Source organism: Nerophis ophidion, linkage group LG25, assembly GCF_033978795.1.
Source record: "Nerophis ophidion isolate RoL-2023_Sa linkage group LG25, RoL_Noph_v1.0, whole genome shotgun sequence".
Taxonomy (NCBI): domain Eukaryota; kingdom Metazoa; phylum Chordata; class Actinopteri; order Syngnathiformes; family Syngnathidae; genus Nerophis; species Nerophis ophidion.
The window spans coordinates 23,471,368-23,484,735 of record NC_084635.1 but is presented as its reverse complement, the minus strand read 5'-3'; the positions used below and the strand labels follow the sequence as shown (position 1 = coordinate 23,484,735).

The window sequence follows — 13,368 nt, the reverse complement described above, 5'->3', positions numbered from 1 at the left end:
TTCTGATGCGTCATCTATGTTGCTGCTCCTCGATCTTAGCGCTGCTTTCAATACCGTCGATCATAATATTTTATTAGAACGTATCAAAACACGAATTGGTATGTCAGACTTAGCCCTGTCTTGGTTTAACTCTTATCTTACTGACAGGGTGCAGTGCGTCTCCCATAACAATGTGACCTCGGACTACGTTAAGGTAACGTGTGGAGTTCCCCAAGGTTCGGTCCTTGGCCCTGCACTCTTCAGCATCTACATGCTGCCGCTAGGTGACATCATACGCAAATACGGTGTTAGCTTTCACTGTTATGCTGATGACACCCAACTCTACATGCCCCTAAAGCTGACCAACACGCCGGACTGTAGTCAGCTGGAGGTGTGTCTTAATGAAATTAAACAATGGATGTCCGCTAACTTTTTGCAACTCAACGCCAAAAAAACAGAAATGCTGATTATCGGTCCTGCTAGACACCGACCTCTATTTAATAATACAACTTTAACATTTGACAACCAAATAATAAAACAAGGTGACTCGGTAAAAAATCTGAGTATTATGTTCGACCCAACTCTCTCCTTTGAGTCACACATTAAAAGCGTTACTAAAACGGCCTTCTTTCATCTCCGTAATATCGCTAAAATTCGCTCCATTTTGTCCACTAAAGACGCCGAGATCATTATCCATGCGTTTGTTACGTCTCGTCTCGATTACTGTAACGTATTATTTTCGGGTCTCCCCATGTCTAGCATTAAAAGATTACAGTTGGTACAAAATGCGGCTGCTAGACTTTTGACAAGAACAAGAAAGTTTGATCATATTACGCCTGTACTGGCTCACCTGCACTGGCTTCCTAAAGATGTGACTTTAAGGTTTTACTACTTACGTATAAAATACTAAACGGTCTTGCTCCAGCCTATCTTGCCGATTGTATTGTACCGTATGTCCCGGCAAGAAATCTGCGTTCAAAAGACTCCGGCTTATTAGTGATTCCTAGAGCCCAAAAAAAGTCTGCGGGATATAAAGCGTTTTCATTTCAGGCTCCGGTACTCTGGAATGCCCTCCCGGTAACAGTTCGAGATGCTACCTCAGTAGAAGCATTTAAGTCTCACCTTCAAACTCATCTGTACACTCTAGCCTTTAAATAGACCTCCTTTTTAGACCAGTTGATCTGCCGCTTCTTTTCTTTTTTCTCCTATGTCCCCCCCTCCCTTGTGGAGGGGGGGACATGGATGACCATGGATGAAGTACTGGCTGTCCAGAGTCGAGACCCAGAATGGACCGCTCGTCGGGACCCAGGATGGACCGCTCGCCTGTGTATCGGTTGGGGACATCTCTACGCTGCTGATCCGCCTCCGCTTGAGATGGTTTCCTGTGGACGGGACTCTCGCTGCTATCTTGGATCCGCTTTGAACTGAACTCTCACGGCTGTGTTGGAGCCACTATGGATTGAACTTTCACAGTATCATGTTAGACCCGCTCGACATCCATTGCTTTCGGTCCCCTAGAGGGGGGGGGGTTGCCCACATCTCAGGTCCTCTCCAAGGTTTCTCATAGTCAGCATTGTCACTGGCGTCCCACTGGATGTGAATTCTCCCTGCCCACTGGGTGTGAGTTTTCCTTGCCCTTTTGTGGGTTCTTCCGAGGATGTTGTAGTCGTAATGATTTGTGCAGTCCTTTGAGACATTTGTGATTTGGGGCTATATAAATAAACATTGATTGATTGATTGAGTTCAGTACATATTCCGTACAATTGACCACTAAATGGTAACACCCGAATGAGTTTTTCAACTTGTTTAAGTCGGGGTCCACGTAAATCACTTCTCGCTTTGCTCTACATTTTTAATTTTAAGAGAGACAAAACTCAAATAGAATTTGAAAATCTGAGAAAAAATTTTAAAGACTCGATATTCACTTGTTTAAATAAATTCATTTATTTTTTTACTTTGTCTCTTATAACTTTCAGAAAGACAATTTTTGAGAAAAAATACAACCTTAAAAATGATTTTAGGATTTTTAAACACATATACCTTTTTACCTTTTAAATTCCTTCCTCTTCTTTCCTGACAATTTAAATCAATGTTCAAGTATTTTTTTTTTTGTTGTTGTAAGGAATAATAAATACATTTTAATTTAATTCTTCATTTTAGCTTCTGTTTTTGCGACGAAGAATATTTGTGAAATATTTCTTCAAACGTATTATGATTAAAATTCAAAAAAAATATTCTGGCAAATTTAGAAAATCTGTAGAATCAACTTTAAATCTTATTTCAAAATATTTTGAATTTCTTTTAAAATTTTTGTTCCAGAAAATAAAGAAGAAATAATGATTAGTCTTTGTTAGACTTGGTCCAATTTGTTATATATTCTAACAAAGTGCAGATTGGATTTTAACCTATTTAAAACATCTCCTCAAAAATATATATTTATTGTGAGAAATCATTAAGATGATTAGTGTTTCCACAAAGTTATTATTTATCATTAATTATTAATAATAACATAGAGTTAAAGTTAAATTGAGCAAATTGGCTACTTCTGGCAATTTATTTAGGTGTGTATCAAACTGGTAGCCCTTCGCATTAATCAGTACCCAAGAAGTATCTCTTGGTTTCAAAAAGGTTGGTGACCCCTGCTATATTTGAATGCAGTAGATTCTTCGACGGGCTTCACGGTGGCAGAGGGGTTAGTGCGTCTGCCTTACAATACGAAGGTCCTGCAGTCCTGGGTTCAAATCCAGGCTCGGGATCTTTCTGTGTGGAGTTTGCATGTTCTCCCCGTGAATGCGTGGGTTCCCTCCGGGTACTCCGGCTTCCTCCCACTTCCAAAGACATGCACCTGGGGATAGGTTGATTGGCAACACTAAATTGGCCCTAGTGTGTGAATGTGAGTGTGAATGTTGTCTGTCTATCTGTGTTGGCCCTGCGATGAGGTGGCGACTTGTCCAGGGTGTACCCCGCCTTCCGCCCGATTGTAGCTGAGATAGGCGCCAGCGCCCCCTGCGACCCCAGAAGGGAATAAGCGGTAGAAAATGGATGGATGGATGGATAGATTCTTCGACTTGGTCAATTGAAAAGTAGCTGGTCTTCAGTAAAAGTGTGGGCACCCCTGATATACATCGATGGACACCTATGCCCCCAGATGGCAGTATTCCCACCAGCGACTTGTCCAGGTGCACATTTCTACTCGACCAAAGCAACACAAACACAAACACATGACGACACATAGGAGGGCAGTTTTGTCCTGATTCATAAATCCAGTTGACATCCTAATAAGGATGAAATGCTTACAGGGTTGTTGTTTTTCCACTCTGCATATTAGAGCCTTGAGTGTTGGCTGATACTGATTATTAATCCGATTCCATATCAGCACGAATCATAGTACATACTTGTATTCTATAGCAGTGTTTTTCAACCACTGTGCCGTGGCACACTGGTGTGCTGTCAGATACAGTCTTGTGTGCCGTGGGAGATGATCTAATTTCACTTATTTGGGTTAAAACAATATTTATTTGCAAACCAGTAATTATAATCTGCAAATGATGTGTTGTCTAGAGCTCGGCAGAGTAACCATGTAATACTCTTCCATATCAGCAGGTGGCAGCAGGTACCTAATTGCTTTGTAGATGAAACAGCGGGAGGCAGTGTGCAGTATAAAAAGGTATCTAATGCTTAGAGGGGGACATTATCACAATTTCAAAAGGGTGAAAACCAATTAAAATCAGTTCCCAGTGGTTTATTTTATTTTTTGGAATTTTTTTCAAAATTTTACCCGTCCCGGAATATCCCTAAAAAAAGCTTTAAAGTGCCTGATGTTCGCTATCTGCGAAGACACTGTCCATTTTCCTGTGACGTCACATAGGGATGCCAATACAAACAACATGGCGGTTACCACAGCAAGATATAGCGACATTAGCTCGGATTCAGACTCAGATTTCAGCGGCTTAAGCGATTCAAGAGATTACGCATGTATGGACAAAGGAGAGGGGGGCAGAGGTCCAAAGGTGGACCACTCACCTGTGCAGTGGTTGGGGACATCTCTGCGCTGCTGACCCATCTCCGCTTGGGATGGTCTCCTGCTGGCCTCACCATGGACTGGACTCTCACTATCATGTTAAATCCATTATGGAATGGACTTTCACTACTATGTTGGATCCACTATGGACTGGAATCTCACTATTGTGTTGGATCCACTATGGACTGGATTCTCACTATTATGTTAGATCCACTATGGACTAGACTCTCCCTATTATTTTAGATCCATTTTGAACTGGACTCTCACTATTGCGTTAGATCCACTATGGACGGGACTTTCACTATTATGTTAGTTCCACTATGGACTGGACTCTCACTATTATGTTAGATCCATTTTGTACTGGACTCTCACTATTATGTTAGATCCACTATGGACTGGACTTTCACTATTATGTTAGATCCACTATGGACTGGACTCTCACTATTATGTTAGATCCATTTTGGACTGGACTCTCATTATTATGTTAGATCCACTATGGACTGGACTCTCACTACTATGTTAGATCCACTATGGACTGGACTCTCCCAATATTATGTTAGATCCACTATGGACTGGACTCTCACTCTTATGTTAGATCCACTATGGACTGGACTCTCACTATTATGTTGGATCCACTATGGACTGGACTCTCACTATTATGTTAGATCCACTATGGACTGGACTCTCACTATTATGTTGGATCCACTATGGACTGGACTCTCACACTATTATGTTAGATCCACTATGGACTGGACTCTCACTATTGTGTTAGATCCACTATGGACTGGACTCTCACTATTATGTTAGATCCACTATGGGCTGGACTCTCACTATTACGTTGGATCCACTATGGACTGGACTCTCACTATTATGTTGGATCCACTATGGACTGGACTCTCACTATTATGTTAGATCCACTATGGACTGGACTCTCACTATTATGTTAGATCCACTATGGACTGGACTCTCACTATTATGTTGGATCCACTATGGACTGGACTCTCACACTATTATGTTAGAGCCACTATAGACTGGACTCTCACTATTATGTTAGATCCACTATGGACTGGACTCTCACTATTATGTTGGATCCACTATGGACTGGACTCTCACTATTATGTTAGATCCACTATGGACTGGACTCTCACTATTATGTTAGATCCACTATGGACTGGACTCTCACTATTATGTTGGATCCACTATGGACTGGACACTCACTATTATGTTGGATCCACTATGGACTGGACTCTCACTATTATGTTAGATCCACTATGGACTGGACACTCACTATTATGTTAGATCCACTATGGACTGGACTCTCACACTATTATGTTAGAGCCACTATGGACTGGACTCTCACTATTATGTTAGATCCACTATGGACTGGACTCTCACTATTATGTTGGATCCACTATGGACTGGACTCTCAGTATTATGTTAGATCCACTATGGACTGGACTCTCACTATTATGTTAGATCCACTATGGACTGGACTTTCACTATTATGTTGGATCCACTATGGACTGGACTCTCACACTATTATGTTAGATCCACTATGGACTGGACTCTCACTATTATGTTAGATCCACTATGGACTGGACTCTCACTATTATGTTGGATCCACTATGGACTGGACTCTCACTATTATGTTAGCTCCACTATGGACTGGACTCTCACTATTATGTTAGATCCACTATGGACTAGACCACGGGCGCTCACACTTTTTCTGCAGGTGAGCTACTTTTCAATTGACCAAGTCGAGGAGATCTACCTCATTCCTATTTATAATTTATATTTATTTATTTATGAAAGAGACATTTTTGTTAACAAGTTAATGGTGTTTAATGATAATACAAGCATGTTTAACACACATACATTCCTTTCTTTCATGAAGACAAGAATATAAGTTGGTGTATTTGATTCTGATGACTTGCATTGATTGGAATTAGACAGTAGTGCTGATAACGTCCGCATTTTCAAATGGAGGAGAAAAAAAGTCCTCCTTTCTGTCCAATACCACATGAAAGTGGTTGGATTTGGCATCTCATTTGTCCAACTTGCATACTCGTTTTTAAACACTTTGTTATGAGAGTAGCATATGTGTGTGTGGCCCTTTAATGTCTGGCAGCAGGTGAGTGACGTCAGTGAGTGTGCGGGTGGGCAAGCAAGTGAGAAAGCGGTCGCTGAGGGCGGGGGAGAAATACATTGGCATCAAACTCCGTAGCTTGCTAGCTTGTGCACGCTAGCTTTCTGAGACTCTTATTTTGTTAGCACGGGCAGGATGAAACAGGTCTTTTATGGTGAAGACAGGAACTGTGCAGTCGGTCTTTAGAGTTTTGACAGTAGGTACGGAGTCTCTAGAAATAAAATGTGTTTCTCTGCGTCCGCCCTGTTAGTTATTTTTTTCTTAAATATGAGCTCGCAGCAGCCAGCGTCATCTCACAAGATCCTGGGCTCTCACTATTATGTAAGATCCACTATGGACTGGACTCTCACAATATTATGTTAGATCCACTATGGACTGGACTTTCACTATTATGTTAGATCCCTTTTGGACTGGACTCTCACTATTATGTTAGATCCATTTTGAACTGGACTTTCACAATTATGTTAGATCCACTATGGACTGGACTCTCACTATTATGTTAGATCCATTTTGGACTGGATCCTCACTATTATGTTAGATCCACTATGGACTGGACTCTATTAAGTTAGATCCACTATGGACTGGACTCTCACTATTATGTTAGATCCATTTTGGACTGGACCCTCACTATTATGTTAGATCCACTATGGACTGGACTCTCACTATTATGTTAGATCCACTATGGACTGGACTCTCTCTATTATGTTAGATCCACTATGGACTGGGCTCTATTATGTTAGATCCACTATGGACAGGACTCTCACAATATTATGTTAGATCCACTATGGACTGGACTTTCACTATTATGCTAGATCCCTTTTGGACTGGACTCTCACTATTATGTTAGATCCATTTTGAACTGGACTTTCACTATTATGTTAGATACACTATGGACTGGACTCTCACAATATTATGCTAGATCCACTATGGACTGGACTCTCACTATTATGTTGATCCCTTTTGGACTGGACTCTCACTATTATGTTAGATCCATTTTGGACTGGACCCTCACTATTATGTTAGATCCACTATGGACTGGACTCTCTCTATTATGTTAGATCCACTATGAACTGGACTCTCACTATTATGTTAGATCCACTATGGACTGGACTCTCACTTTTATGTTAGATCCACTATGGACTGGACTCTCACTATTATGTTAGATCCACTATGGACTGGACTCTCACTATTATATTAGATCCCCTATGGACTGGACTCTCACTATTATATTAGATCCACTATGGACTGGACTCTCACTATTATGTTAGATCCACTCGACGTCCATATCCCCGGTCGTCTAAGGAGGGGTCCCCACATCTGTGGTCCCCTACAAAGGTTTCTCATTGTCCTATTGGGGTGAGTTTTTCCTTGCCCTTATGTGGGACCTGAGCCGAGGATGTCGTTGTGGCTTGTGCAGCCCTTTGAGACAATTGTGATTTTGGGCTATATAAGTAAACATTGATTGATTGATTGAATCGTACAAAAAATGAAGCATGTTTTCCTATAACAAAAAACTGTAATTTAATTACTGTGTTCCAAACATACGAGAATAATTCACATGCATAAAACAGTCAAATATGTGATTGCCAGATCAATTTGACATCATTGAAAACTCTTGGCAAAGATTGCAATTCAATAGTGTTTATCACCTTCTTTATCAAAGTACTGGCACTCACAACTTTCTCTGGTGCCATGGTGGATTATTTTGGTGTTGCACTCCAAAACAGATGAAGAGACCAGCTAGTTTGTTAAATGAAGTGTTTTGCCGTACAATGACTGTGACGGATTACAAAAACTGGTACAAAATTTTTAAGATTTTCTTTAAAATGAACAGGAGATTGGACAAAAACCAAGTTAACTTCACATGCTCGATATTGTGTTTCATTGTAGCCATTACACAAATCAAATAGCGTTTACAATTTGCAAAGTATGTGCAAATACTGTGTAAGCGTCACAAAATGCCACATATTCAGTCGGCCACTTTGAATATTGCGCTCTTTGGCAAATAAATAAATACAACAAAAAAAAATTTAAAAACGTCTTTGGCAATTCTAGATATTGACGTCACGGTAGTATCGCTTCTGCATTTTGACCGTATTATTAGATCAGTCATACTGGAAATACACACACATCGGTAAAAGATGTGCTGTCTATAATTCACAATTCTTACACAAGACAGGAACACATTTGCTTAGCTTTTTTTATGCATTTGAAATGGTAAATAAGTAGCTAACAACTGAGTCAACAGATGGAGGCTCCTCTGTTGCGCTCATTAGACTCTTCCTAAAAAAAACATCCAGAAAGTGCTAACAATACTCCATTTGACCAAAAGACTAACCAAATATTAGTGATATTTTTTTATAAGCGCTATAACAGATGGACTATCTTAGCGGTGCATTGATACCAGTGAGCTAACGCCAGCTTGGTTGGGTTTCCATGGCCGGGTAGCTGAATCTAAGCCATACATCACCAAGTCCAATGCAAAGCATGGGATGCAGTGGTGTAAAACAGTGGCCCCCAACCACCGGGCTCAATGATACCGGGACGCAGAATATTTTTTTATTAATAATTTTATTTTATTTTTTTTATTAACTCAACATAAAAACCACAAGATACACTTACAATTAATGCACCAACCCCAAAAAAGTCCCTTTTTCATGACAAAAATAAAATAAAAAATGTATAAATAATAATAATAAAATTAGCAAGGATCGACCGGTCCGCAGCTACAAAAAGGTTGGGGACCACAGGTGTAAAGCACATCGCCACTGGACTCTAGAGCAGTGGAGACACCTTCTCTGGACTGATGAATCACGCTTTTCCATCCGGCAATCAGATGGACGAGTCTAGGTTTGGAGGTTGCCTGGGGAACGGTACATTTTGGACTTCATTGTGCGGAGTGTGAAATTTGTTGGAGGAGGAATTATGGCGTGGGGTTGTTTGTCAGGAGTTGGACTTGACTCCTTAGTTCCAGTGAAAGGAACGTCCAGGATATCAAAACATTTTGGACAATTCCATGCTCCCAACCTTGTGGGAACAGTTTGCAGCGGGCCCCTTCCTCTTCCGATATGACTGTCCACCAGGTCCATAAAACATGGATGATAGAGTCTGGTGTGGATGAACTTGACTGGCCTGCACAGAGTCCTGACCTGAACACCTTTTTGGATGAATTAAAACAGAGGCTTCTCAACCAACATCAGTGTGTGACCTCACCAATGGGCTTTTGGAAGAATGGTCGAAAATTCCTATAATCACACACTCCGCAACCTTGTGGAGAGCCTTTCCAGAAGAGTTGAGGCTGTAATAGCTGCAAAAGGTGGACCCACATCATATTGAACCCTATGGTTATGATTGGGATGGCACTTCAAGTTCATATGTGAGTAGAGGCAGGTGGCCAAATACTTTTGGCAACATAGTGTACCTGTGTCCCTCTTTTAAGAAGTGGGGGTGTGTGCTACCACTGCTTGATGTTACAGTCGCGCACACGCACACGCACACACACACACACACACACACACACACACACACACACACACACACACACACACACCAAACCCTCAAAATGTCAGGTTTGGACAAAGGAATAAACTCAGATGCAGAGTAGGGATAATTAGTCGGGCTTTTATTTTGACGGCTCTTTCACCTCCAGAGTCAGAGTAATACAATATCTACAAATAACAAATAACTGTCGGCGGAAAAGGTTCCAAAAACGGGAATAACCAAGAATCACTCTTTAAAGGAGGAAAATACTAAAACAAAGACTAACTATAATTTGCGCCGTATCTGCTATGAAACTTATTAACATAAAACGCTCCAACAGGAGGAAGAAAACAATGACTATGAAAATTTCTACACTTATTCTTAATCTAATAATGGTAAAGTAAAACTCACTCAAAAAATTTAAGGAAAAAAAACTAAATAACAAAATTCACTCTACTGAGGAGGAGAAAAAGTCAAACTCAAAATAGCAGCGTGGGAATTCAGGATCCAGGAAAATAAGCATGGGACAAGGCAAGGCATGGACATAGACATGGACACGAGACAGGCACGAAAACTCGAGACAATCTGGCACAGAACAAGGGGAGGCGTGGGCTTATGTGACACATGAGGGTAATGGGAAACAGGTGGAAACAATCAGGGGTCAGGGATGACGTCAAACTGATGACACAAGAGGAAGGGCAAGTGATCTGAAACAAGAGGAGTTGCTTTTCAAAATAAAACATGCAATTCACAAGACAAGACAGTGTTCAATGCCTGATTCTGTATCGTTGTGTGGATTGTGTTACAGATAAGAAGCTCTCTTCAGACATGATCACATTCCTTAATGATTATTTGCGACAAAAAAACGTAAAAGCTTGATAGTGGAATCAACAACTTTATGTGTTGCAGAGATGACATGTTAGGGGAGAAAAAGTCAAATTAAATGTTCACGTTAGTATCTTTGATCCAAGGCAAAGAAAAATTCCCCTCATGAACTTAAAAACATCCAAATGTATTTCATGGTGTGCTTCAACTTGCACTATCGATGCCAAGAGCGCTGCGACATTTACAGAAAAATCTGGAGCCATCATTATATTAAACATAATTATAAAATAATTACAAGCCGCATACCCAAAATCAGCTGACTAAGCGATCGCGTGTAAAAGAAAAGAAGTCACACACTCCACAAATTCAACAAGACGCTAAAAAAGAGGGAAAAGGTCACAAAAAATCTTGCTTACATCGCAATTTAGTTTTTAAAGGTGAAATAAAAACATCAGCTGGAATCAGTGTGTAATCCCCCAGGCTGACAGCAGGGCGGCGCTGCAAAGCATTATAACCTACATGCAGTTCTATTTCCAACCACCAGGTAGAAGGAATAGAGAAAACAAAAGAAATCCATTTGTGGATTTACAAACTCATCCTAAAATACATATTTGGTTTTGTACATTTTTTTTTTACACAATCTCTTTGGAAGAATATTTCTAAATAAATCTGATAAAACGTTAGACAGCTCAGCTTGGCACCTGGCGAGCATTGACCACACCAAGCAGCGCAGCGATCATGTCCAGTGAGATGGACAAAAGTGTTGTTTGTTAGATTTCTCTTAGGGCTGTTAAAAGCGTTTTTCTGGAATTGTGCTGAACATAAAAGTGGCGGAAGGTTTTAAAGTCAGTAATCCAGTCGGGGCTAATTTGACAGCGGTGGTCCTGTGGTTCTCCATCAGGAGCTTGCGAGCTGGACGTAGTTGGCGGGGTAAAGGCCCAACTGGCCGCTGCTCAGCTGTCCCTTGCACCAGCCCTGCTCGTCTTCCTCGCCCAGCTTCAGCAGCTCCTCTCCTGCAGGGCGAGCACACACACACTCCGTCACAACAACACTGGAACGGGGGCCTCATTTAACAAGCTGGCTTACACACGAAAAACCAGCAGTACGACTTTTTTCCACAGAAAAGTTGGGATGTATCAAGACTGACGTTGACGTGGAAAATGCACATTTCTACAGGCTGTGGATAATTTAGCGACAGTGGTCGTTCGGGCTTTGGCAACATTTAATTTAAACAATGCAAGGACAACAGGTGCACTCATTCACCAATGCATTTAATGCTTCATATGCATATTCATATTAGGGAGGACATATGAGTCTTTCCATATGAGTTGGGAAATTGTGTTAGATGTAAATATAAACGGAATACAATGATTTGCAAATCCTTTTAAACCCATATTCAGTTGAATATGCTACAAAGACAAGATATTTGATGTTCAGACTCATAAACTTTAGTATAATTTTTTTTGCAAATAATAATTAACTTAAAATTTCATGGCTGCAACAAGTGCCAAAGTAGTTGGGAAAGGGCATGTTCACCACTATGTTACATCCATCCATCCATCCATCCATCCATCCATTTTCTACCGCTTATTCCCTTTCGGGGTCGCGGGGGGCGCTGGCGCCTATCTCAGCTACAATCGGGCGGAAGGCGGAGTACACCCTGGACAAGTCGCCACCTCATCGCAGGGCCAACACAGATAGACAGACAACATTCACACTCACATTCACACACTAGGGCCAATTTAGTGTTGCCAATCAACCTATCCCCAGGTGCATGTCTTTGGAGGTGGGAGGAAGCCGGAGTACCCGGAGGGAACCCACGCATTCACGGGTAGAACATGCAAACTCCACACAGAAAGATCCCGAGCGTGGATTTGAACCCAGGACTGCAGGACCTTCGTATTGTGAGGCGGACGCACTAACCCCTCTACCACCGTGAAGCCCCACTATGTTACATCACCTTTTATTTTAGCAACACTCAATAAACGTTTGGGAACTGAGGAAACTAATTGTTGAAGCTTTGAAAGTGGAATTATTTCCCATTCTTGTTTTATGTAGAGCTTCAGACGTTCAACAGTCCGGGGTCTCCGCTGTCGTATTTTACGCTTCATAATGCGCCACACATTTTCGATGAGAGACAGGTCTGGACTGCAGGCAGGCCAGGAAAGTACCTGCACTCTTTTTTTAGGAAGCCACGCTGTTGTAACACGTGCTGAATGTGGCTTGGCATTGTCTTGCTGAAATAAGCAGGGGCGTCCATGAAAAAGACGGCGCTTAAATGGCAGCATATGTTGTTCCAAAACCTGTATGTACCTTTCAGCATTAATGGTGCCTTCACAGATGTGTAAGTTACCCATGCCTTGGGCACTAATGCACCCCCATACCATCACAGATCCTGGCTTTTGAACTTTGCGTCGATAACAGTCTGGATGGTTCGCTTCCCTTTTGGTCCGGATGACACGATGTCGAATATTTCCAAAAACAATTTGAAATGTGGACTCAAAGCCGGCGGCGTTCCTGGGTGTTGTTGATAAATGGCTTTTGCTTTAAATAGTAGAGTTTTAACTTGCACTTACAGATGTAGCGACCAACTGTAGTTACTGACGGTGGTTTTATGAAGTGTTCCTGAGCCCATGTGGTGATATCCTTTACACACTGATGTTGGTTTTTGATGCAGTACCGCATGAGGGATCAAAGGTCCGTAATATCATCGCTTACGTACAGGGATTTCTCCAGATTCTCTGAACCTTTTGATAATTTTACGGACCGTAGATGGTAAAATCCCTAAATTCCTTGCAATAGCTCGTTGAGAAATGTTGTTCTAAAACTGTTCGACAATTTGCTTACAAAGTGGTGACCGTCGCCCCATCCTTGTTTGTGAATTACTTAGCATTTCATGGAAGCTGCTTTTATACCC

The 13,368-nt window shown here is 41.4% G+C and overlaps 1 protein-coding gene across 5 annotated transcripts in view; it reads right to left on the bottom strand.

The window, feature by feature from the left end:
* Positions 1-9,747: 9,747 nt before the first annotated feature.
* Positions 9,748-13,368, bottom strand: part of pacsin3 (protein kinase C and casein kinase substrate in neurons 3) — an 81,281-nt gene continuing 77,660 nt past the window's right edge. For all 5 annotated transcript variants that reach the window (XM_061887595.1, XM_061887597.1, XM_061887596.1 and 2 more), the window contains one exon: positions 9,748-11,464. In XM_061887595.1, the coding sequence (XP_061743579.1) occupies positions 11,349-11,464 (116 nt within the window). In that variant the 3' untranslated portion in view covers positions 9,748-11,348. The remainder of the gene's footprint in view (positions 11,465-13,368) is intronic.